The 27,223-nt window shown below is 41.8% G+C and overlaps 1 protein-coding gene across 1 annotated transcript; it reads right to left on the reverse strand.

Annotated features, from left to right (window-relative positions):
* Nucleotides 1-1,913: 1,913 nt before the first annotated feature.
* Nucleotides 1,914-26,034, reverse strand: ERICH5 (glutamate rich 5). Its single transcript, XM_047088876.1, has 3 exons — nucleotides 25,977-26,034; nucleotides 4,195-5,220; nucleotides 1,914-2,026 (listed from the first exon to the last, which is right to left on the reverse strand). The coding sequence occupies exons 1-3, from the start codon at nucleotides 26,032-26,034 to the stop codon at nucleotides 1,914-1,916; spliced, it is 1,197 nt and encodes a 398-aa protein (XP_046944832.1).
* Nucleotides 26,035-27,223: the final 1,189 nt, after the last annotated feature.

The following is a 27,223-nucleotide window of genomic DNA, read 5'->3' on the forward strand; positions in this document are numbered from 1 at the left end:
GGGTATTTATTATTCATGTATTGATTTGACAAATATTTATCAAGTGCCTATAATGTTCCATGAAAGGAGATAAATGCCTGAATCAAAGATACACAAAACAGTCCTTGGTCTCAATAAAATCACAATCGAGCTACTTTGCAGAAAGGGGGACATCATCTACTCAAGTACCCCCTCTTGTTGTCTACTTCAACTCTTTAAAGTCAGAAACATAAACTACTATTAAAATCAGAATAAAGATAATTCTTCCCTGTATGCTATATTCTTGAAATTAACTACAAGTCATCTTAGTAGTCATTTTAATATAAAAGCCAAAGTAAAAGAGTCTACTGATGAATGGATAAAGAAGAGATTATTTATATACAATGGAATATTACTCGGCCGTCAAAAAGAATGAAATCTTGCCATTTGCAATGATGTGGATGGAGCTAGAATGTATTTTGCTAAGTGAAATAAGTCAAATCCAAGAAAGACAAATGCCATATGATTCTACCCATATGTGAAATTTAAGAAACAAAACAGATGAACGGGGCGGGGCGGTGAGAAAGAAGAGAGGGAAACAAACCACAAGAGACTTTAACAACAGAGAACAAACTGAGGGTTGATGGAGGGAGGTGGGTGGCAGATGGGCTGTGGGTGATGGGTAGTAAGTAGGTCACTTGTGATGAGCACTGGGTGCTGTATGTAAGTGATGAATCGCTGAATTCTAAACCTGAAACCAATATTGCATGATATGTTAACTAAATTAAAAAAAATTAAAAATAAAAGAGTCTAGTTAATTCATCTGAGCAGTTATCTTAAAAATACACATTTACAAATAAGGAAACAAAATGTTTCCAGAATATAATTCTATTCTGATATACATAAACACAGGTCCCCAATGGTAGACAAGACTGCTATTGTCATTACTATATTCATGTATAATCTTTTACCAAAATCCCTTGGCAACTTAGGAAGAATTCGTGAAAAGTAACTTTCAATGGTGCATCATTTTAACATTAATGCAATATTATAAATGGTTTCTAAATCTTGATTTCTTAGCTCCTTTCTACCTCGAAAGCCTAACATTAAGCCACAGCAATCTGAAAAACAAAACAAAACAGGACCCAGGGAATAAATTCCACATAGGCAGCAAATCTAGGTTTTAATTCTTGCTGTCTGTTGTCTCTGAAATACGTTTAAAAGTCAATAAGTTTAAAACGCCTTTAATGTCAGTTAAAAGGATAACACCAATGAAACCCTTCACATAAGTGTAAAATCAACAACTGATTTAAAATGGCACCTGGAAAAATGTGTAGCCTTTCAATGTGGAAATGCCTGATCTTGCAACAGCACCAGAGACTGCACTCCTTTGACATAAATAAGAGTCTATGGTAGTAGACAGACTTAAGGTGAGTAGGTTCCTACCAGCTTTAAATTCTGCAACAGAAAAAAAAAAAAAAAAAAAAAAGAAAAAAAAAACCCACTAGATATAGTTTGCCCTGATGTTGTTCATTCTTATCCCGCTGTAATTATAACTGTGTTACTTGATTATCATATGCTCCCTAAAATTTAAATCCTTTCTCCAGCCACCTACACCTAAGGTTTATACTTTCTTTTTAGGGTGTCATTTTCTGAACCGAATGGACGTGTTGCCACAGTGAAGAAAACACCCTCACACTCTTCAGTGATCCTATACCCTAGTCCTTACTGGCCGTGGCTACTGTAGTTCTAAATGTATAACTATTCTAAGTGCCTGAGAAAACTGTTTACAGCTTAGCAGTTTTATGGAACAATGTAATCAAGAACATGATAACCATACTCCTTGTATAAAACACATAGACATTTATAGACACAATCAGATCCGAAGTCACACACTTCACTACATTTTCTATCACAACACCTGTGCCTATTAATCCTTCTGCTACCACATCCATCTACATGGCTGCTGAAAGGTCCACAGCTTCCCCTGTTTCTTCTTCTTTTGTTCCAGTCCCTTCACTTACTTTCTCATCCTCCATCTCTGTTTCAACTTTTTCTCCTGTCTCACCTGGAAAAGTAACCAAAGGAGATATTAAGATACTCTCATTTATCATTGACCATAAAGCACCTCACAGCTGACTTCCAGTGGGGCAGTTTCTGCTCTTTAGGTCAAATTAGTACATTTCTCTGATGGTATCTAGAAAGGCAACTGCCCTGGGGCACCTTCAGCTCAGGTCATGATCTCACAGTTCATGAGTTTGAGCCCTGCGTCAGGCTCTGTGCTGACAGCTCTGAGCCTGGAGCCTGCTTCAGATTCTGTGTCTCCCTCTCTCTCTGCCCCTCCCTTGCTCTTTCTCTCTCTCAAAAATAAATAAAACATCTTTAAAAATGTAACCCTTGAAAAAAAAAAAAAAAAAGGAAAGGCAATTGCCCTGATTCTCTCAGATCCTCTGAATGGCTGATGTCACTTAACATCTCCTATCTTGGCATCCTCCTACATAAAATCAGGCTACAGAATTACCCAAGAAATGACAGCAGAACATACTATAAATAAAAAGTTCCATTTGGGGGCGCCTGGGTAGCTCAGTTGGTTAAGCGTCCAACTTCGGCTCAGGTCATGATCTCAATGGCTCATGAGTCGGAGCCCCACATCAGGCTCTGTGCTGACAGCTCAGAGCCTGGAACCTGCTTCAGATTCTGTCTCTGTCTCTGTCTCTCTCTCTCTCTGCCCCTCTGTGTGCATGTTCTCACTCTCTCTCAAATAAAAATAAACATTTTTAAAAAGTGTTTTAAAAACGTTCCATTTATATCTAAATGAAAAGGTGGTCTAGGCATGCCCAGAAACCTAGGGCCATTATGGTGTTTAAAGAAAACAATTGTTAAACATTTAAAGACTGCAAACATTTAGGTGGCTCAGTCGGGTAAGCATCTAACTTTGGCTCAGGTCATGATCTTATGGTTCATGAGTTCGAGCCCCATGTCGGGCTCTGTGCTGACAGCTTAGAGCCTGGAGCCTGCTTCGGATTCTGTGTCTTCCTCTCTCTCTCTGCCCCTCCCTTGCTGGCACTCTGTCTCTTTTTCTCTCTCTCTCAAAAACAAACATTAAAAAAAGAGATTAAAAAAAAAAGATTGCAAATATTTAAAAGTCTGGACGTTGTAGATACAAATCTGTCTCCCTAAGAAATCAGAATGGGCCACACTGACCCCCATGCTCATGGATGGAGCCAAGAAGCGGTGCCTCTTTTGCTAGGACAGTGCTCCTGTTCACCACGGTCCCCAGGGCTCCCCATGCCATAACATGTGCCCCTCGCTTCACTCACGGTCATTATCCTAGGCCCTAACCACTTGAGTTTGCTAACCCTAGTGCAACAAGTACATCTCCCCTGTTTTCCCTGGAGCACTTTTCTACACCTTCATTAAAGCACTTACCTCGATAGATTGTGGTAACTTGTTTCCATTCTGCCTTCTTCCCGCTAGCCTATGAGCACCGTGAGGACAGGGCCTATCTCCTGTACCCCTAGAACTTGGCATATGATTAGCACTCAAAAACTGCTGGGGTAATAAATGAATCAAGAAACAGACAAACGTGTGCTTTATTTAATTATACTGTAGTATGAAGCTAAAATTTACCAAAATGTAAATCATGTCCCAGAAGAAATGTTATTTTTAAATTATAATTCTAATAAAGAACAGTATGGATACCCTTTGTTTTATGCTGGTGAGGTACATTTTAAAAACACATTTTACCAAGACATAATACATTTTCTCCAGTCTTCCCGGAAAGACAAGAGGACTATATGAGGACACAAGCAGACTGACCGTAATTTTCTAAGGATAAGATTGGCAAAGATGAAAACTATAGTCTAAGATCCATTATGTGGGTATTCTTTCATTAGAAGCTTAATTCCCCCAGTAACCACCTATTCATCTTTACTTCGGATCCTCGTACCCTCCATGGGGCCTGATGAAAAGTGAACTCGGAAAAACTCAGAAATTTTAACATGTTGCCTTCAACATCCAAGAGTATTCAACAATGAAACTCCAGGTTAAAAATTTCAGACACAGACTATGGTTTAGAAGATTTTTGCTAGAAAGCTAAGAGCTTGTTTTTCAGGTATGGAAGTCTTTTTGGTTTGGGTAAAATGAAGTTCAAACCCCTGAAATACAGATCCCCAGGGATGATCTCTTAGGTAGCGCATCTAAACAACCCTGAATTTCGGACAACATCACTTTTACCTTCAATGTGTTGGTCCTCTTCATTAGTGCGAATTTTCCTGACCGTTTCCATATTAGCTCCTGTTTCTAGAATTCCCACTAGATGCTCCATGCTTCTGACTATTACTTCAGGTTGAATCTGCTCCATATTTCCTAGACCTTCAGGAGTTTTATGGAGCAAATCATTGTTTACCGCTGTTTCCACAAACTGACTTGCCTCCAATACCTCTGGTGTTTCATTCTCTTTGGGAATTGTTTCTAGAAGTTGGGATTGCTCATCTTTTATCACTGTTTCTTGAAGTTGCCGCTCTCCAGCTGTTTCCACAAACTGGCTTCCTTCCAATGTTTCTGGAGATTCACTCTCTTTGGGAATTGTTTCTAGAAGTTGGGATTGCTCATCTTTTCCCAATGTTTCTTGAAGTTTCTGCTCTCCAGCCATTTCCACAAACTGACCCCCTTCCAATCCTTCTGGAGATTCATTCTCCTTGGGAACTGTTTTTGGGAGCTGGGTCTGTTCACCCTTTCCCATTGTTTCTTGAGGTTGTGGCTCTCTAGCTGCTTCCAGAGGAGGAACTTTCTCCTCTGTTCCTAGAGGTTTCATCTCTCTGGCAGTTTGTGGATTCTCAGTACCTTCCACTGCTCCAGGAGAGTCCCTCTCTCCTGTGATCCTCGACGGCTGATACTTCGTATCTCTTCCTGCAGATTCAGTCTCAGCATTTCCTTTTAAAGACTGAGCCTCTGTCACTGCTTCCGTGTCATTCTTCTCTCCTGCTCCGGGAGTATCATCTTTGACATGCGGCTGAAGTGGCTCAGATTCCCTGGGTCCTTCTAAAGGCTGAGCGTCTTCCGTAGGTCCTGGTGGGTCTGTAGTATCGTCTGCCAGGGGCTGTTCCCGGAGGGATTTAACACCATTAGCTGTAGACGCTGCTGAAATCTTGAGCTTCTCTAACGGAGGAGGACTTTCCTTTTGTACCTTGCCGTAAAGAGTAGATGATTCTTTTCCCGGAGTATGTGGTTTGGGTTGGGCAAAGCAGGACTCGCTTTCTTCTATGGTTGAAAAATAGATATGCAAAGTTACTTTTTGAATATTCACTTGAAAAAGAAAAAATACAAATTTTTGGTTAGTTTCTATCCTCAGAAAATATATCACAATCAAGTAGTAGATTTAAGGGGCGCCGGGGTTGCTCAGTCGATTAAGCATCCCACTTCGGCTCAGGTCATGATCTCACCATTCGTGAGTTTGAGCCCCACGTTGGGCTCTGTGCTGACAGCTCAGAGCCTAGAGCCTGCTTCGGATTCTGTGTCTCCCTCGCTCTCTGACCCTCCCCTGCTCGTGCTCTGTCTCTCTCTCTCTCTCTCTCTCTCTCTCTCTCTCTCTCTCAAAAATAAATAAACATAAAAAAAAAAAAGAAGTAGATTTAAGAGAGTCCGGTGGTGGGGCGCCTGGGTAGCTCTATCGGTTAAGCGTCCGACTCTTGAAGAGTCTGACTCTTGATTTCTGCTCAGGTCATGGTCTCAGGGTGCGTGAGACTGAGTCCTGCATTTGGCTCTGCACTGACAGTGTGGAGCCTGCTTTGGATTCTCTCTCTCCCTCCCTCTCTCTCTCTCTGCCCTTCTCCCCACCCCAAATAAATAAACAAACTTAAAAGAGAGAGAGAGTCCTGTGTATAGTTGAGTAAAGAGAGGCCATACCATGACCTAAACATTCCCCAAGTCAAACTTCTTTACTGTGTTCAGCTCTAACACGTCCTCCAAAACTACAATATTTTCTTGTTTGCTCCTTAGACACCTTCCCATATTCTCGATAAGCACATTTCACTTTGCTTTTTCTCATGTTCTTTCTCCTTCTCACCCTTAGCCTTAGTAGAAGATTTCAGTGTGTGGTGTTGGGCTGCTACAGAGGTCTTACTTTTTCCCAAAGCAGAATGGGCCTCAGTGGAAGGAAAGGGCCCCATGACGGAGAGGCTCCACTCGGTAAAGATCAAGATGTCTGGGAAGGAAAGTGGCAGGGACAGTTCAACCTGCGTTTCATTTCATCTGGGGGGCAGAAATCAAGAAAGAGTTGGGAACCATGCATTGTAATTCTGGCTCTTCCCCCAGCTGTGTGACCTTGGGGACTTATCTCCTAATTGTCACATCTGTAAAATGGCAGTGAATCTCTCTCTCCCCCCACATCAAGGCTGCACGAGGCATCAACATTAAAGGAGGAACACAAAAGTGCCCTAGACAGCTAAGCAACTTGGCAACATGATTATACTCTTTGACCCAGTAATCCTCCTTCTGGAAATTTATTCTAAAAGCACAAATGTCAGGAAAATATATATTTTTTGATATATATATATCATCTCAGTATTCTTCACAATAGCAAAAATTAAAAAACAACTTAAAAGTCTAATAAGTTGGGGAAAAGATAAATATTCTGCTGGATGGAATATTATTATACCATGAAAAAAGATGGTTATGAAGACGATATGTTAATATAAGAAAATATTTATGGGGCACCTGGGTGGCTCAGTCAGTTGAGCATCCAACTGTTGGTTTCACCTCAGGTCATGATCTCGTGGTTTTGTGGGTTCGAGCCCCACGTGTGGCTCAGCGCTGACAGCATGGAGCCTGCTTGGATTCTCTCTCTCCCTCTCTCTCTCTCTGCCCCTCCCCTTCTCACACTATCTCTGTTTCTCTCAAAATAAATATATAAAACTTAAAAAATATATTTATGATATAATAAGTTAAAATATTGGCACGCACAGTTGGGTTAATCAAACGAAATGATGCATATAAAATGTGTATTGGCACAAGGTCTTGCGTGCACTTAAGTGCTCAGTAAGTTAGCTACCAATTTCATATATAGTATGAGTATAGCAATGTCAATGGTTGGAAGGGAAAGGGGGAGGAAGAAAAAGTAAATCACAAATAGATGGTGAAAACACTGAGAGAAAATAAACCAACATGTTAAAATGGACCTCTAGGTGATACACTTCTACCCTTTTTTCCCCCCAAAGATTGTTTTTCTTTTCTTCTCTTTTTAAATCTTTTTTCCCTGGGGCACGTGGGTGGCTCTGCTGGTTCAACATCAACTTCAGCTCAGGTCACGATCTCATGATTTGTGGGTTCGAGCCCCATGTCTGGTCTGTGCTGAGAGCTCAGAGCCTGGAGCCTGTTTCAGATTCTGTCTCATTCTTTCTCTGCCCCTGCCCCACTTGTGCTCTGTCTCTCTCTGTCTCTCAAAAATAAATAAATGTAAAAAAAATTGTTTTAATATTTTTTCCCTAAGTTACTCCTCACCCCAGTTACATATGCATACATTTATACTGAATATCGCTTATCTAATGTAAAATGCACAACTAATACTCAGATCTCCTCTCCCATTTCCCCTTCCCGAGGGGCAAATATTTTAATTCTTTTGGCTGTCTGAAGGGATATTTTTCTTCTATATCTCTAAGCAAATTGCTACTTCATGATTTTTCAGTTTGGGCTTTTCAGTGAACTCCCACTATGGAAAATAAAGGCTTCGGTTCCTTCTCCTCCTACCTCTATCACCACACCTTCTCCCATTACACACTAACATTTCCTTTCAATTCACCAACTATATATCAGCAATCATTTAACATAGTAATCATGTTGTAATTTGGGTAAATCAACATTCAAGTGCATGTCCATAGAATGAGTATGTCTGCTAGGAAGAACTGAGCCAAACAGTAAGCTCTTACTTCGCGTAAATTTCTTTTTGTATTTCCCTGAAATAATAATTGTCATTGTCTTCTCTTCCTTAGTTTATGTATTGTCATTAATTCAACTCACTGCCAACTGTTTCTCTCCTTAATACATGTGTTCACACTAAATCATTTCCCACCCGGCCTCTGGGGCTGGGTGGGAAGCCCTGGGTGGAGAGTAATTCAAGCTGAGGCTTGGAGAAGCAGACTTTGGGAAGGATGTGGGGAGATTCAGGGCCCTGGCTGTGGGCCCCCCAGGGGTCATATGTCAGAATAGGGAGAAGGGCTATCCTTCGCCTCTCCCTCAGGCTTCATCATGAAGAAGGTTTTCAAATTAATAGCACTTAAGGCAACTTAATAAAAGTGGTTTCTCAGGCCTACAAAATAATTCATTATGACAGGACGATTCATTCAGATCACACGAAGGATGTTCTGGTGAGGGTTGTCTAAGGAAATTAACAAGGAAATGTGTTAGTATACTAATCACAGATGTCTGCCAAATTATATTTTCTGGTAAAATAGTTATTACGGTGATTAGTACTGTCAGTTAAATGACATGAACGACTTTCATCCAACTGTGCCAGCTGTGGGTGCATTCTAAAGGCATCATTCTTCTAGAGCAGAAAGCCATGGGGGGGAATGTGTCAACACACCCAAACCAAAGTCACTCAATTCTATATTTTGAAAAACATATTATGCTATCAGACTAAGTCAAGTTTTCTTCTCCAAAAACAAAAGTTTTATAAAAAGTTATTTTCCATGAATAGTGTCACAAATACTCAAGTGTTCTATCAATTTTTGCCATAACTAGAACATTTATGCCCATGATCACAGTATCAATTTTCATTCTTAGGTACTTTTCCTAATCTTATTGATATACTTGAAGTAGGCAAATGCCCTTGACATATAATATTTTTATAATATAACCTGAAAATAGTCAGCCAAACTGGGAAATATTACAGAAGAATGTCACTGTCTCTAATATTTTTCTAAGGTAGTTCAAAGGAGATAAAACGTCTTAAAAATGATCACCAAATCTTGGGGCACCTGGGTGGCTCAGTCGGTTAAGCCATCTGACTCTTGGTTTTGGTTCAGGTCATGATCTCATGGTTCGTGAGTTCGAGCTCTGCGTCGGGCTCCATGCTGGCAGCACAGAGCCTGCTTGTGATTCTCTATCTGCCCCTCCCCTTCTCTCTCTCTTAAAATAAGTCAATAAACTTTTACAAATAAATAAATAAAATGATCACCAAAACTTTTTTTTTTTTTCTTAATCACCAAATCTTAACTATAGAGAACAAAACTGAGGATTACTGGAGGGGAGGTGGATGGGGGATGGGCTAGATGGGTGATGGGTACTAAGGAGGGCAGTTTTGTGATGAGCACTGGGTGTTGTATGAAAGTGATGAATCACTCAGTTCTACACCTGAAACTATAATATTGCACTCTGTGTTAACTAACTGGAATTTAAATAAAAACTTGAGGAAAAAAATAAAAAATAAATAAAATAATCACCAAAAAAAAAATAAAAGAGAAAAGTTTAGTGACACCACATTCATTTTGTATTTATATTAATTAACTGCATTCTGCTTGAATTTTGAAAGGAATGTATTTTGGAGGTAATAGTTCTTTTTTTTTTTTATTTCTCCTTTGTTTTTTAATGTTTATTTACTTATTTTTGAGAGAGAGAGAGAGAATTAAGGGAGGGGCAGAGAAAGGGAGAGAGAGAGTCAGAATCCAAAGCAAGCTCCAGGCTCTGACCTGTCAGCACAGAGCCTGACATGGGGCTTGAACCCATGAACTGTGAGATCATGACGTGAGGTGAAGTTGGACGCTTAACCAAATGAGCCACCCAGGTGCCCCTGGAGTAATAGTTCTTACCTAATAGCCCCAAAGTTCTTTTTTCCTATGTGAGAGAAGAGCACAATCTGTTCTAAAAGGCAGGGCAGAGATTGTATGACCTTGAAGACAACACCCATAACGTGGGGGGTTTGAGTCCTGACTCCTGTACTCACTAGCCTGATTAAGCCTTTTTTGTGCCTCAGTTTCACCACCTGTAAAATGGGAACAGTATCAGCAGAGTCGTTGTGAGGACTCCATGCATCACATTGCTAGTGGAAAGCACTGGCACAGTGACTGGCACCACTGAGTGACAGTCCATGCTAGCCGTCACCGGTATCATACCTCACTTGATGGCCCTAGAAAGGAAGACATTATGGTGGGCAAACAGAAACGTAAGGTAATTTCATTCATTCTAGTATCGGTACCTTTCTCTAAGCTTATTCAGAAAAAAAGAGATCAAAGTAAAAAACTGAAAAGGTTGGAAAATAAATGGTAATTTCAAACCACCTCTCAGAGAATACAGCAATGAAGCCTACAGTTGCCACAAACACTTCCTCTCAGGCACCAGACTGCATATCCTTCAGAATGTTTTTATCCCTAGCCGCTGAGGGAAGTAGGATTTTTGGATCTGTTTGACCTTCCTCCTCTTCAGCTGGAACAACAGTGCAATCCAGACTGTTCTGACGTTGGACGTGAATCTTGATTTCACCGTTTATTCAACTGTGCAACTAGACAAGCTCCTAACCTCTCTAGACCTCAGTTTCCTTATCTGTAAAATGGGAATATGAGAGCTGCCTTTCAGGCCTCTTTGGAGAATTGACTGAGGTGATAATATGCGTATTCCCCAATACTGTGTGTGATGTGAGAAGGTACTCAGTAAACTGGGGGGAGCAGCATACAACTACACAGGTGCGGGTTTCTCACTGCACAGGGCATTCTGCTGAGAGGGAGAGAAAGAGAGAGAGAGAGAGAGAGCTCAACTCCAGCCTCTGTGCACCTGCAGGCTGCAAGGCTGCATGTGTCAGGGGCGGGGAGGGCATCTTTTTCTAATTTCACAAAGGTCCTGTGTGGTCTAGTGGTGGCCCCTGTCAAATAAATTACAGCTAACTGAGCACCAGAAAGAATGAACGTCAACATTAAAGAGCTTGGATAAATAGTCCCCTAAACACTATAAAACTGTCAATGTTGACCTACAGAATTGTGTCGTCATGGTAAGTTTTAAAATGTGATTACTGATTGGGGTGTCTGGGTGGCTCAGTCAGTTGGGCGTCCGACTTCAGCTCAGGTCATGAGTTCAAGCCCTGCGTCAGGCTCTGTGCTGAGAGCTCAGAGCCTGGAGCCTGCTTTGGATTCTGTGTCTCCCTCTCTGCCCCTCCCCTGCTCGTGCTCTGTCTCTCTCTGTCTCAAAAATAAGATAAAAACATTAAAAAAAATTTTTTTAATGTGATTATTGATCAATAATGTGATAGTATTCATAATGTCAGGCAGGACTTGACTGGCATTAATAAAGTCCACCGGCAGCTTTTTATAAATAAATCTCTTTCATTCTGTTTGTTGGCTTTGATTTCACTTATTCACTGAATTCAAGTATTCGAGTGCCTAATATACCTCTTCTGAGCTGAGCAGTTTACAGCGGTTGACAAGGAAGATCTGGTCCCTGCCATCCTTAAGTTTATTGTCAGAAAAAAAAAAAAAAGTTTACTGTCTGCATGGAGATTCAAATAATGGCTACCTCCCTCACTAAGTACGACTTGGTACCTATGCCTTACCTCTCACCCAAGAATCTCCACATGCTCTGTCTGCGTGGTTTTGTGAATCCCAGATATACCTCCTTGAGGTAGAAGAAGGTACTACATCATTTCTTCTAGCACTCTAACTTGAAGCAGTGAGATTTTTTGGTCCACACACAGAAGACATTCTGTGCCTAATCTGTATTACTATATAATAAATATTGTGGAGAGATGCATTGTTTCCACATCCAAAGTTGTTTAAAGATGTGTCTGTTTTCTGAACCCTACATTTTATCAAATCATACACTGCTCTGGGCCTAATCCTTTGGTGCTCATTATCTCTCTTGATTCTGTTGTAAGTTGATCCATGCACAAATTTGTTGTGACAGCTGAACTAACAGAACCCTGGTTGTAAGCACCGTTGTGATAGGCACACAAAGAAGTTAAATACTAGGCAACATTACAGAAGGGATTAGAACTAGAGCTAACATACCTGAAATTCACATTACAATAGAAGCTTTTCAACTCCGTTCATTACCCTAATCAGAAATGAAAAGTTTCTACCCAGCGAGGAGAAAAACTTGAGGTCAATATTTCCTATCCCATGGCTATGACCCATCAGACATCCCAGACACCTCACTGGTTTGTCTGCTGGGTTTTCTAGAGAATCAATGAGAATAGTGGGGTCGGGGGGGGGGGTTTCCCTGGTATTTTCCCTTGCTGCCACCATTTCTAGGTTCCTGCAGCTTTTGGGCTTTGGGAACCCAGATGCCACATGAGTCAGCCCCAAGGGAAGAGTCTACTCATCTTCTTTCCCATTTTCTTTCTTTGTTTTCTCCTCACTTTCATCCTATCATTTATCCAACAAACATTTGTGGAGCTACTAGTGGAGCTATTCTAGATGTGTCTGTGCTCTTCCCTCACTAAAGTATGTAAAAACACTTTCCTCGCGGGCCGTGGCACAAATGCTAAGCCCCAAGGGTGCGTTCTGTCAGTCAGTAGATGTTGGCAGGGCATTCATGTTGAAGAGAGATGAACTTAAGCAATACCCCATGTAACTGAAGTGTGAAACCATCAGGCAAAAAAAATCCTAGAGACTGTAAATAAAAATTGGAAAAGCCATATTTTTTTAAAATAATTTTTTAAATGTTATTTATTTATTTATTTATTTATTTATTTATTTATTTATTTTGAGAGAAAGAGCATGGGCAGGGAAGGGGCAGAGAGAATCCCAAGCAGGCTCAGCGCTGTCAGTGCAGAGCCCAACGTGGGGCTCAAACTCACGAACCATGAGATCATGACCTGAGCCAAAATCAAGAGTTGGATGCCTAACCAACTGAGCCCCACCCAGGCACCCATGAAGCTTCTTTTTTTTTTTTAATGTTTATTTATTTTTGAGAGAGAGAGAGAGAGAGAGAGAGCATGTGAGCAACAGAGGGACAGAGGGAGAGGGAGACAGAGGATTTGTCAACACAGCCTGATGCAGGGCTCGAACCCATGAACAGTGAGATCGTGACCTGAGCTAAAGTCCGATGCTTAACTGACTGAGCCACCAGGCACCCTGAACAAGCCGTCTTTTTTAATAGAACTACCTGGTTTGATACATTTAAACTTAGTTTTGACCATCACAAAGTAAATTTGATAAAATATGAAGGTAAACCTAATGTGGAAATTTAACTATAAAGAAACAAGAACATGTAGTTGGAGAGACACTTCTGGAACACTTGATGAGCATACATGGAGATGTAGGGCCTGAAGAGGGGGAAGGCTGATATCTAAAAGCTACAGAGCCAAGTAATGACAAATAGTTACCTCCTTCAGAAAAGATTTTCCAATTTCATTTCTTTTAGACTCCTAGAAGATAGACTCTTACTTCAAAGAAGCTGTTGCAGAAAACATCACTTTTGAAATTATCAACAGTATTCACCACTAAAAACAGACAGCTTCATTGACCGATGGTCATTACTGGCACACGGGGATCCAACATTTGGGCAGAAATTGAGTCTACGAAATCAAAGGCATCTCGAGCAAGGACGAAGAGGGAGAAAGTGAAGATCATGTTAAGTTGCGACACTTCACCAACCTGAACAGGCCTTGTGGCTGATGTTTATTGAGGCATTTTGCCTAGAGCTTTTTGTGGATTATCTCACTCAATCTTCCTAAAAACTCCACAAGGTAAGTCGGTTAAGCATCCGACTTCAGCCCAGGTCATGATCTCACAGTTCATGGATTCGAGCCCCAGGTCAGGCTCTGTGCTGACAACTCAGAGTCTGGATGGATCCTGCTTCAGATTCTGTGTCTCTCTTCCTGCTCCTCCCCTGCTCTCTCCCTTTCTCTCTCTCAAAGATAAATAAACATTAAAAAAAAAATTTAAAAAAATTTTAACTATAAGATTTCAGTAAGACTAGAGTATAAAACAAAAATCTACGTTCGCCCTTCTTCAAGCTTCAGAATCTTAGAAAAGCTTACGAGGCAGTAATAAGTCACACTGAGAACTTGTACCCTTGATATGATGTGATGTGAAGGGCACTTTACCTCTGTGGTCTTCCTCCCAAAACCCACAAGCCTAGGAGCATCATAAGAAAAGCAACAGATAAATCCCAATTGAGGGACGGTCTACAAAATACCTGACCAGTACTCAAAACTGTCAAGGTCATCGAAAACAAGTCTGAAAAACTGTCATAGTCAAGAGGGGCCTAAGGAAACACAACAACTAACTGTAGTGTGGAATCCTGAATGGGACTCTAGAACAGAAATAGGACATTAGAGAAAAACTGAGGAAATCTGAATAAAGCATGGACTTTGGTAAATAATGTATCAGTGGGGCGCCTGGGTGACTCAGTCGGTTAAGTGTCCAACTTCAGCTCAGGTCACCATCTCATGGTTTGTGAGTTTGAGCCCTGCATCGGGTTCTGTGCTGACAGCTCAGAGCCTGAAGCCTGTTTCAAATTCTGTCTCTCTCTCTCTCTCTTTGCCCCTCCCCCACTCATGCTCTGTTTCTCTGTCTCAAAAATAAATAAAAACCTTAAAACAATTTTTAAAAATAATAATGTATCAGCATTGGTTCATTCATTGTGACAAGCCTGCCCTACTCATGCAAGATGTTAGTAATGAGGGAAAGTGGGTATGGGGTCTATGAGAACTCTCTGCACTACTTTCATGAATTTTCTGTAAATCTAAAACTTTTCTAAAATAAAAGTTTTTTTTTTAATATAGCAGCAGAAGTACAAGAGCATGTAACCTAGCAATATAACATCTGATAGCTTTAGAAAAACCGTTTCATAAACTTGGATCATTCCCATTCCACTTTTATGATTTTTTGCTATTTTTGTACCACTTGTGCTACTACTAACTTAACAGTTTTTTTTGTTTTTTTTTTCAACGTTTATTTATTTTTGGGACAGAGAGAGACAGAGCATGAACGGGGGAGGGGCAGAGAGAGAGGGAGACACAGAATCGGAAACAGGCTCCAGGCTCCGAGCCATCAGCCCAGAGCCTGACGCGGGGCTCGAACTCACGGACCGCGAGATCGTGACCTGGCTGAAGTTGGACGCTTAACCGACTGCGCCACCCAGGCGCCCCCTTAATAGTTTTTTTAAAGACAATTTTTTAAAGATTTTTTCAAATGCTTATTTATTTTTGAGAGAGAGAAAGAGATAGAGAATGAGCCGAGGAGGGGCAGAGAGAGAGGGAGAATCTGAAGCAGGCTCCAGGCTCTGAGCTGTCAGCACAGAGCCTGACGCAGGGTTCGAACCCACAAACTGTGAGATCATGACCTGAACTGAAGTCGTACACTTAACCGACTGAGCCACCCAGGTGCCCTTATTACTAACTTAATATTTTTAACAGTTCCTTTCCTTTTACAAATTTACCAAAACGAAAATGTCAGGAAATCAACAAACTCCAGGATTTAGAACTTGATCTTGAGGAAAAAAACAAAACTTGATCTTGGAAAAGCAATACAAAAAAAATTGAGATTTACTAAAATTGATGTTAATGGCAGGCGATTTTTATTGAGGACTTACTAGGCAATATTCTAGGTGGGGGTCAGCAATTTTTTTTTCTGTAAAGGGACAGACAGTAAATGTTTTCAGCTTTGCTGGTTTGGGGTCATTATTGCAACTACTCAACTCTGTCACCATGGTAAGAAAGCAGTCAAATGACATGTAAATGAATAGACATAATTGTGTTCCTATAAAACTTCATTTATGAAAACAAGTGGTGGGCTGGATTTGGCCAGCAGGCAAGTTTGTCAATCCCTATTCTAAGCACTATTTAGGCTACCTCTAAGTGCTTTGTATGTATTAACTGATTTTATTCCTTAGAACAAGTCTATGAAATAGGTACTATTGTTAATTCTGTTTTACAGATGAAGTCACTGAGGCACAAGGAGATTGAGTGGCTCAAAGTTATACCACTAATAAGTTATCATGAACCAGGATTTGAAGCCAGTCTAACTCCAGACCCACATTCTTAATCAGCACTCTATACTGTCTCCCATATGTTGAAATTTACACACACACACACAAACACACTCACACGTTCAAATCCTCTCATAACCATCTAGTCTATAGAGGCTACTACTCCACTGCAAAGGAAAAGGAAATTAGCCAAAAGAAACTATGTGGTTCCTATCAGTCTTAGGAAAATGGAAACGGTAAGAATAGCTCCCCTCCCCAAAATCAACTAAAGGGAAAAGGAGAAAGAGTTCCTTATCACTATCAATAACAGCAAGGTCCCTCCCTGCCCAGCTGCCTTAAGGGCTGGGAGAAATGCTGGCACACTGAAACTCATTCTCAAAGGCTGGGGGGCTCTGATACATGCAACACAGGGACAAATATATTTCTGTCACCATCAACAGAACTAGAGGAGCATTTAGGTGGGCAAGGCTGAGAACGTAACAACGACAGATCAATCAGGGCTGTCTGCAAAGCGTGGAATGTTCTCATCTTGCAGGGACCCTTTAAGAGGAAGTTTTAAAGGCAAGCCTCTGAAGAAAACATTTTTACTCAGTGTAAGGAAAAATATATTACAGGCTTGAGAAAGTATTGTCACCACACGGGAAAATCCTGATGAGGGGAACAGACTATTAATTGATAGTCAAAAACAAACAAACAAAAAAACCTTGGTTTGATGCTACATCCAAGGAAGTGGATGTCAAGGACACTTCTTTTAGTGGAGAGGAGACAGGTCCATCACTGAGAGAGGGGGGTCTGGGAAAGGGGGTACCTAGGGGCGAGGCAAAAGGTACAGCTACAAAGAAGCCAGGAAATGCTAGGGGTTCAGGTCATAGAGAAGGCTTGTTGAGTGGCCTCTTGAACATGAGTCATTTCCATCTTTGGCTTATGAGGTCATGTTCATTTTATATCTACCTTGGATGGTGTTAATTGGTGCTATTTTGATGTCTGCTTTGTCATGTTCTACAGTGTTCTACAGTGTCGTGGCTACAGAGTACATTGTTTATAAATGAAATGCGAGTTTTGGTGACCCTACAGTAGATCGATAGGGCAAGGGTGCCATTTTGCTGTCTACGGATGCTTCTTGATCTTCTTGCATCTTGATTTTTCTACTTAATGTACATTTGGACACTCCATTTATCTAAACTAGCCTGATATAATGTGCTCATCTCAAGCAAGTTTTCAGAGCCATACAGATTTGAATGTCAAGCAGTGTTCAGTATGAATGAAGAACATGTTATTGGGTCTTGAGTTCTTTTGTCTCATTAGAGAAGCCAGGACAGAGGAGCAGCCATAAGGAACTGTTGAGTATGTAGTCTTGAGAAAAGAGGGTCATCCCTCCTAGGTGTGGGACTCCAGCCACCCAGTCACCACAGCCCAGCCCAGTTATCCTGGGGACCCACAGACCCTTGGGCCCTTCCATGGGGAAGATAGTGATGTCAGCTGAAGTTGCCCCTACAACACAGGCTGCCCTTTCTTTTCCTTGCCTTTTTCCAATGACCACTCCTTGTTTCTGAGCACACTGGCATCGCCTGGCCTATTTCATTTACCTTCATAAAGTAATTCCCATGGGTGTTTAGCTGTTTAAAACAATGTGGTTTTTCTTTTCAATCTTAATCCTTAAAGGGCAAACCTCTGACACCCTTGAATATATACAAAAGAATGAACTCCAGAACCTGATGGAAACTCCCAAGGAGGGGTTCAAAGAACGTGAACAACAGCAACATCCCTGGGAACATAAAGAAGCTTCTTTTTGTTTTTAACATTTATTTATTTTTGAGAGAGAGAGAGAAAGAAAATGAATGAGTGGGGGAGGGGCAGAAAGAGAGGGAGACACAGAATCCGAAGCAGGCTCCAGGCTCTGAGCTGTCAGCACAGAGCCTGATGCAGGGCTTGGACCCATGAACCGCGAGATCATGATCTGAGCTGAAGTTGGACAGTTAACTGACTGAGCCACCCAGGCACCCCTGTAAAGAAGCTTCTGAGGTCATTTTGATACTTCCCAGACATTAACACTCACCTGGAGAGCTATATTCTGGTATTTTGCTTAAAAAAATTACGTAGAACTACATGCAGTTAAACACACCAGCTTTTGAAGCCTGGCCAAGTTTGATGCTTTTATCAGTTTTGGTGAGCCTTTCAGTAACCCCCCACAAGTGTTAGGTTTTTATTTTAAACTTGATGTTATAAAACATTAACACAGAAGTGAAACTGTGGGTAATACCTGGGACATGTGGCAACCTTACAGGAACATGATTTAAAAGAACACAATAAAGCTTTGTTTTGCTGTGTTGACCTTCTCCTGCCTGATTAGGAGACCCTCTTCACAACCTATTCTCTTCCCAAGCCCACCTCAACCAATGTTTCCTTCCAGTTTCTGTTATTACCTGGGTCCTGATTCCTACTCTCCCTCTGCCTCTTTTTTATTTTTTAAATCATTTATTGTCAAGTTAGCTAACCATACAGCGTATACAGTGTGCCCTTGGCTTTGAGAGTAGATTCCCATGATTCATTGCTTACACACAACAGCCAGTGCTCATCCTAGCAAGTGCCCCCCTCAATGCCCATCACCCATTTTCCCTTCTCCCCCACCCCTGCCATCAACCCTCAGTTGTTCTCTGTATTTAAGAGTCTCTTATGGTTTGCCTCCCTCTCTGTTTGAAACTATTTTTTCCTTTCCCTTTCCCCAACGTCTTCTGTTCAGTTTCTCAAGATCCACATAGGAGTGAAAACATATGATATCTGTCTTTCTCTGACTGGCTTATTTCACTTCGCATAATACCCTCCAGTTCCATCCACATTGTTGCAAATGGCAAGATTTAATTCTTTCTCATTGCTGAGCAGGATTCCATTGTATCTACAAACCACATCTTCTTTATCTATTCATCAGTTGATGGACATTTGGGTTCTTTCCATCATTTGGCTGTTGTTGAAATCCCTGTGCTTTTCTAAATAGGACTTCTCATTCCCCTGAGTCCCCATCTCTGTCAATCCATCCATTCTCCCATCCACCCACCAAACAAATATGGATTGTGTTTTTCCTACAGGGAAGGCCATACAATGAGTTGTCGCAGAAGTGGACTAGACTCCAGATGGAACTGGACTGTGAAAAGAGTAGCGGCTTCTGAGTCACACACACTGGGCTTCAGCCCTATCACTTGCTAGCTCTGAGATCTCGGACAAGCTATTTATCCTCATGAAGCTGTAGTTTCCTAGCTGCATTTGGTGATACAGATGTTTGCTTCAGAAGGCTCCTGTGGAGATTAAATGAGATCACAGTCCAAAGTATCTGGAACCAAGTGGAGCTCCTGCCTTGTCTCCTGACTTCTCCACACCCATGTTTTGATGTGGCTGCACTAATCTTGAAAGTCCTTCAATTTTATAAGAAACTTACTGAAATGTTTCAAAAAATTTTTGTTTTTTTGTAATGTTATCTTTGAGAGAGAGAGACAGAGAAGAGTGTGAGCAGGGGAGGGGCAGAGACAGAGAAGGAGACACAGAATCCAAAGTGGGCTCCAGGCTCTGAGATGTCAGCACAGAGCCCGATGTAGGGCTCAGACTCACGAACAGCCAGATCATGACCTGAGCCGAAATTGGAGGCTCAACCGACTAAGCCACCCAGGCGCCCCTTTTATTTTTTAGTTTTCTTTAAATGTTTATTTATTTTTGAGAGACAGTGTGTGTGTGTGTGTGTGTGTGTGTGAGCAAGGGAGGGGCAGAGAGAGAGAGAGAGAGTACTATACTGTTGAGGAGAGTGTAAACTGGTACAAGTCTTATGGAAGGCATTTAGGCAGATATCCATCAAAATCATAAATGCACATACCCTTTAATCCAATAATGCCACTTCTGGGAAATTGTTCTACAGCTGTGCTTGAACACATTCAAAATGATGCATATATAAAGGAATTCATTGCAGCCTTGTTTGCACTAGAAAAAATTGGAAGCAAACCAAATGCCTATCAATAGGGGACTGGTTAAACAAATCACACGATGGATTATTAAGCAAGGATAAAAAAGGAGAAAGACGTTCTCTATATATCAAGATAGAAAGATGTCCGTCTTGTTAGGTGAAAAGAACAAGGTGAAGAACGGTGGGTATAATACATTTTATAATGAAGATGAGAGAGGGAAACAATATTTACAATGTATAAGGAAACTTTAGAAAAAAATTTTTTTTTTTTTTTTTATTTTTGGGACAGAGAGAGACAGAGCATGAACGGGGGAGGTGCAGAGAGAGAGGGAGACACAGAATCGGAAACAGGCTCCAGGCTCCGAGCCATCAGCCCAGAGCCTGACGCGGGGCTCGAACTCACGGACCGCGAGATCGTGACCTGGCTGAAGTCGGACGCTTAACCGACTGCGCCACCCAGGCGCCCCTAGAAAAATTTTTAAAAAACCACCTAATAAAAGTATTTACCCATGGGTGTGATTGGAACTAAGTAGCTGGTGCAAACAGGACCAGAGGTACACTTTTCACAGCATGCATTTTTCAACCGTTTGCAAATTTTTGAACCACTCAAGCAATTCCCTCTTTGTTAAAAAGTTTATTTATTTATTTTTGAGAGAGAAAGAGCAGAGCAGAGAGAGACAGGGAATCCCACGGAGGCTCTGCACTGTCAGCGCAGAGCCTGACATGGGGCTTGAACCCATAAACTGTGAGATCCAGACCTGAGCCAAAATCTAGGCCTGGACGCCCAATCTTTTGAGCCACCCAGGCGCCCCCATGTATGCAATTCTTATGTTCCATTTTAATTAGCTGTATGTAATAACCACCCTACCACAAAAACTTGCCAAACATCCTCTGTGTGCGAGGCTCTAGAGGGGACACAAAGACATACAAGACTTGGTTCCTACTTCTACATTTTCAAGAAAGAAACCCCATTTATATAACATCTGCATGCAAGGAAAGTCCATTAAAATGAGTTTTGGGGCACCTGGGTGGCTCAGTTGGTTAAGCGTCTGACTTTAGCTCAGGTCATGATCTCATGGTTCGTGAGTTCGAGCCACGCCTCCGGCTCTGTGCTGACAGCTTGGAGCCTGGAGCCTGCTTCGGATTCTGTGTCTTCCCTCTCTTTCTACCCCTTGCCCACTCACACTCTGTCTCTCTCTCTCTCTCAAAAATAAACATTAAAAAAAATTTTTTAATGAGTTTTAATCTTGATGTTTATTCTTCAATTACAAAGAAAAAATGTCTGCTTAGGACTGAAATGTCACTATGTGAAAATATTGGTTGAAGGCTGAAGGTATCTCCACAGAACAAAGAACAATTCACATAACAGCATGAAATTCAAGCCTCATTCTATTGCCTAGGTAACATGGACTCCAAGCAGCTAGCAAGAGTTCAGGTGAGAATAAACAAATGATTATAGCTGTCAGTGAAAATGTACACATTAACCTAGCAATGAATTTGTCAATAATTACCATCTATTTACTTTGTCAATGCTGGTGCTTAAGCTGTAAGATCTCAGGAAGAAAGTCTGCCAGAAACGGGTGGCGATTTATATTAGGAAAGAGAAAAGCAATAATTGTGCATGTACACAGAAGGCTGGCAGGGAGGAAGGTTCGGATACAAAGACCTAGACACCTGTGGGTCCATTAGTCTGTAAAATCAACAAAACCTTTGTGTTCAGATTCCATCAGATCCTCGGGGCTCTGAAAAGAACAGCAATTGTGAACAGAATATTGCCCTAATAATTAGAATTTGCTTCCACAAACATAAGAAATTCCACTCAATCTAATAGTCCTTCTGGAAAGAAAAGCCGCTTTCCTCGCACATTTTAAGGCATTGAGTAAAAATCTATGCGTATCATGTACCAGGCCCTGCTCTACACTTTGAGTAGCACTGGGTAGTTAGTTGACTACCCACCTTTGTCCTGATCCCTCCACACCTCTTTCCCTAGTCAGTCATCTGGTGTCTGTTGGGTCAGAACAAATGCATCTGTGTGATCGGTAGAATGGATTTTCCTATTCAGCCTAACAGCAACCTAACCAAGTAGCTGCTATCTGATTTAAACGTAAGCCCAGAGGGGCGCCTGGGTGGCGCAGTCGGTTAAGCGTCCGACTTCAGCCAGGTCACGATCTCGCGGTCCGTGAGTTCGAGCCCCGCGTCGGGCTTTGGGCTGATGGCTCGGAGCCTGGAGCCTGGAGCCTGTTTCCGATTCTGTGTCTCCCTCTCTCTCTGCCCCTCCCCCGTTCATGCTCTGTCTCTCTCTGTCCCAAAAATAAATAAACGTTGAAAAAAAAAAAATAAAAAATAAACGTAAGCCCAGAAAATAAACAGCTTCATATTTTAATGCTATAGGATTTTAGAGCTATAAGAGATCTCAGAGGTAACCTACTCCAACCCATTATTTAATGATTCTTTTGCTTGTAGGCTAATACTGCATCATGTACAACAGTTCTTAAGCCAGTTACAGAAAATTAAGTTGGGCAGAACTGTCAACACAAATCCAGTTTACAGGCTAGTTCGTATATTTTAACATCAACCCATAGGGTTTTAAGGTTGATATTGTGATGGGTGCCTGGGTGGCTCAGTCGATTAAGCATCCGACTTTGGCACAGGTCATGATCTCCTGGTTCATGAGTTCAAGTGCTACGTCTGGCTATTTGCTGTCAATGCAGAGCCCACTTTGGATCCTCTGTCTCCCCCCGTCTGCTCCTCCCGCATGCCTTCTCTCTCTCTCAAAAAGTAAATAAACATTAAAAAAATTTTTTTAAAGGTTGGTACTGTAAATTTAAAGAATCTCTGGTGTGATAGGAAGATTATCTGTACCTCTATGGGAGGACACTGGTAGTTTCTCTACATCTATGTACATCTAAGGTTAGGGGCACCTGGGTGGCTCAGTCTATTGACTGACTCCAGCTCTTGGGTTCAGCTCAGGTCATGATCTCATGGTTCATGGGTTTGAGCCCCACATTGGGCTCTGCGCTGGCAGTATGGAGCCTGCTTGGGATTCTCTCTTCCTCCCTCTCTCTCTGCCCCTTCCCTGCTCTCTCTCTCTCAAAATAAATAAATAAACATTAAAAAAAAACTCTAGGGTTAAACAAATGTCCCCCAAATATTTATAGTTTATAGTTGGAAGTAATATATATAAGCTTCATATTTTACCAACTTATCTAGGGGTAAACAAATATGTATTAAAGTATGTATATTATATATTAATATCCAATAAATTTATAAGTTATATATCACATCTGTATAATATATTACAATACATACCTTATTTAGGGATTATAATATTGTGATTATATTATTAAATTTATTAAATTATAATGCTCTATTACATTTTATTGTATTTCTTTTGTTGTTTGCATAGTGGATGAACACACCTTTAATGGGGATCCAGAGTGATCTGAAATTTAAATCAGATTTAAATCGGGGTGCCCGGGTGGGTCAGTCAGTTAAGTATCTGACTTCCGTCAGGTCATGATCTCACTGTTGGTGAGTTCAAGCCCTGTTTCAGGCTCTGTGAGGACAGCTAGGAGCCTGGATGGAGCCTGCTTTGGATTCTGTGTCTCCCTCTCTCTCTGCCCCTTCCCTGCTCACACGCTGTCCGTCTCTCTCTATCTCTCTCTCTCTCTCTCTCTCTCTCTCTCTCAAAAATAAATAAACATTAAAAAACATAAAAAAATAAAATAAATCAGATTTAAATCTAGTTATCACAGGTGGTTTAAAGAGAAAGAAGTCAAGCTCTGGAATCAGAGTACCTGAATTCAAAGCCCAGCTCTGACTTTTAAGAGTAGATAATTTGCCCAAGGTCACAGGGCTCCTTATGTGTGAAATGGGGATGATCATAATACTTAGTCATAGTATTGTCTTAAAGATTAAATGAAGTAATTCATTCAACAACCATGCGCCAAATATTGTTAGGCACCAGGGGTACAGTGAGTAAATGCATATACAGGACATTTAATAAACTTGGATTTTTTCATCTAAAAGCTCATACCCACAGACTTAGGATTATATATAGGATTTAAAGAAGTTTTGAGCTGCAGAAACAGGAATGAATTATTTATTGAGCCTTCAAGATCATGGATCAGCATTGAAATGCTGATGAACATACAATAGTATCCAATTACAAGAGAGTATTGTGTGATTGGGCATCAAAAGCAAAATGCACCTGTTGACTGATTTAATACGTGCATTGAGCAGTTTATGTAGCGTATTAATTAATTTTCAATGCACTGAAACTGGTTGTCAGGCGTTTAAATATTTCTTTCAGAACAACATCTGTGAAAACTTAGAACAATGATGAAAGCATGAATAAAAAATGAAAAGGTGTGACTTATGTAGACAGTTATTAATACTGGTGATAAAGTGTTTTTTTTTTTTTTTAAAAAAAAACGTTGTTCATTATTTTTTGAGAGGATTAAAAACCCTTTCCCCCTATTGGATACTTTTGCCCTTCCCTAAGAGTAACATTCCCCTCAGTCATGTTTTTATCAAAAAAAAAATCTATGATGATTTAGTTCTCTGCTTTTTAAATCAGTATGTTACTCCTAGGATATCTGGGACCATGGAGGGGGATGAGAAAAACCAAATATGGTGCACCTTTCCTGAAGCATCAATTTTCCTCAATTTTTCATATTGAAACCAACAAGGATTTATCATGGAGCAGGATGTAAAATCCACCTGACTTCATAAAATAAAATGAAACGTTAAAGAAATTTCTCCTTGTACTAGCCTCTAATTAATCAATTAACTAACTTTTTGCACTGGCCTCTTGAGAGCATATTTGGGGTACAGAGGCTTTCTTTTCTTTAGGAGAAAGGTCAGCAACTATTGTACACAAGGAATGGATATTTCTTCACTTTGCATTGTCAGAGACAAAGGGTTTGGAATCACACTTAAACATGCTTTAATTACTTTGCTTATTTCTAAACTTTTTATTGCTTTCTGTTATCTACTGAAATTAAAAATAAATTATCACACACCCGAAAATGAATTCAACGCAACATACTTCTAACTAGGACACGGTGTCTCAACTCTGAAACAGCATTCCCGAAAACCCTGTGCTACTACAAAATCAGAGAGAAAGTCATTTTTGTGTTATTGGAATAACACAAGATGCTAAAAGAAGACCTGTGGAAAAGAATGAACTTGAGTGCAAATTTTCCCCTACAGTTAGCCTTGAATATGACTGCAAACTAATTTGAAGGAATTTACTTAACCTTCGAAGCTTTATCCAAAATGTCAGCCATTCAGAATCTAACAAGTGCTTATAAAACCCATTCTCTAGTTCATTAATCTGCTTACTCTTTTCACAGGATTTACCACGGTCAGAAACGTATCTTAATCATTCGTTTAACTTGTTTATTGCCTGTCTCTTCTATCCCTGACCCTCAAAAGTAGGGTCACTTGTATCTCCAGCATCTAGCCAGGCACTTGGCTATCTCATAATAGACGCTCAAAATGTATTTGTTGAATTTCGGTGATGACCACTTTATATGGCACGCATATTCGTCAAGAAAACACTGAAGCGAAGGGCAGGGGAAGTGTATCTGACCTCTTCAAAAGTGCAGGATCCTACTTGATGGAGTGAATGTCCATCTGTGCTCTCCGCATCCGTTACCATCTCTGATGCTGAAATGCTGACGGAAGGGCAAGGTCTTGGTAGAAAAACGGGGATCACGTTTCTCCTTAGGACCAGAAACTAATGGTTCCCAGGGAATTTGCAGCTTTATATGATCTGAAAGTTCGTGCTTTTAGGAGATTAAATAGCACCTCTTGTAAGGGCAGGAAATTACCCATCTGTTTAAGGGAACCCCCAAGCGCGGTAGGGGTTTAACGCCACCTCCCCGCTCGCCCCGCGGATAACCCCGGGCCCCGGCCCTCGGCCTCCCGCGTCCGGCAGCGCGCGCGGCTGGGGCGCACCGGGACCTCCACGCCGCAGCTCCAGCACCCGCGCTCCGGGGTTCGGGAGGGAGGGGCGCTCTGCCCTGGGTTCCACTCCCGTCCTCAGCGAGCAGCCCGCCCCCTGCCGGGCGGGTCGCACCTTTCGGAACCCTAGGGAGCAAGGCGACCCCGAGGCCCGGGCGAGGGTGGAGCCGGGTCCCCTGCTCACCGCTGCGGAGCCTGTTGCCGTCGCCGGCCTTGTTGAGGGCGCTGCTGGAGCAGCCCATCGCGGGCAGAAGGGCGGCCTTGTGGGTGAGCGCAGCCACCTGTCCCAGCCTGGCGCGAGCCTCGGCCAGGGGCTCGGATCCCGCGCAAACTGCACCGGCGGCGCAGAAGCTTCTCCGGCGGCTGGCCCCGCTCTGGCGGGTGCAGAGCGCAAGCGCACAGCTGAGCGCCGGGGTGCCGGGCGCACCTGCGAGGGAAGATTGCCGCCGGGAGGTGGAAGGGGCCAGGGGGCCGGGCAGGCGGGAACGAGGAAGCAGAAGACAGGAACAGGGAGCCCGGTTGGCAGGAGGTGGAGGGTGGGGTCAAGGAGGAGAGGAAAAAAGACTCAGAGAGGCATAGGGAGGATGCCCCGGAGAGAACGAAGGACTGGGAGGGCTCATCTGAATCATCACTAAATAGCTGGGGAGGGGGGAGGAGGCGATTGTGGCCCGTGGCTATTGATTGGTAGACCAGCTTTGGATGGCAGATCTGTTCTTACATAACAGCAGTTGTGTTACCACAAGGAAGTTTGCTGTTAATACTATTTAATCCACCTCATATTCAACGTTGGCCAATTGTCCAATCCAGGACCACACATTACATTTAGTTGTCATGCCTCTTTAGTTTGCTTTAATGTTTATTTATTTCTGAGAGAGAGAGACAGAGTGTGAGCAGGGGAAGGGCAGGGAGAGAGGGAGACACAGAATCTGAAGCAGGCTCCAGGCCCTGAGCTGTCAGCACAGAGCCGACGTGGGGCTCGAACCCATGAACCGTGAGATCATGAACTGAGCTGAAGTCAGAGGCTTAACGGGCTGAGTCACCCAGGTGCCCCTAGTTTGCTTTAATCTGATGTAGTTCCCCAGACTTTGTCTTTCATGACCTTGACATTTTTTAAGAGAACAGGCCATTTATTTTGTAGAATATTTCTCAATTTGGATTTGTCTGATGTTTCCTTATGACTGTTTTCAGGCAATGCAGTTTGGGCTGGAATACAAGATGTTATGTTGTAACATAGGCACATGATGTCCCCTTGCTGGTGATGTTAACTTTGATTAGTTAGGGTAGTGTTTGCCAAGTTTGCCGCCAAAAAGTTACGATTTTACTCTCCATAATTTATGGAGAAAGACTTTAATACCCTGTATCTCATCAAACTTTTATCTGCTACTGTTAGCATACACTAACATTCCTGCTGGGATCAGTTATTACTATGAT

Source organism: Lynx rufus, unplaced genomic scaffold (assembly GCF_022079265.1).
Source record: "Lynx rufus isolate CCGP_SWC_20201006 ecotype Redwood Valley unplaced genomic scaffold, mLynRuf1.p SCAF_26, whole genome shotgun sequence".
NCBI classification, from domain to species: Eukaryota; Metazoa; Chordata; class Mammalia; order Carnivora; family Felidae; genus Lynx; species Lynx rufus.

Bases quoted from the DNA above. Each gene is read 5' to 3' on its own strand.
- ERICH5 (XM_047088876.1), bottom strand. From the start codon at position 26,034: ATGGGCTGCTCCAGCAGCGCCCTCAACAAGGCCGGCGACGGCAACAGG. The intron at 5,221-25,976 runs GTGAGCAGGGGA...TTTCAACCATAG, and splicing joins CGGCAACAGGCTCCGCAGCG to AAGAAAGCGAGTCCTGCTTT. The intron at 2,027-4,194 runs GTAAAAGTGATG...TTACTTTTCCAG, and splicing joins AGAGGACCAACACATTGAAG to GTGAGACAGGAGAAAAAGTT.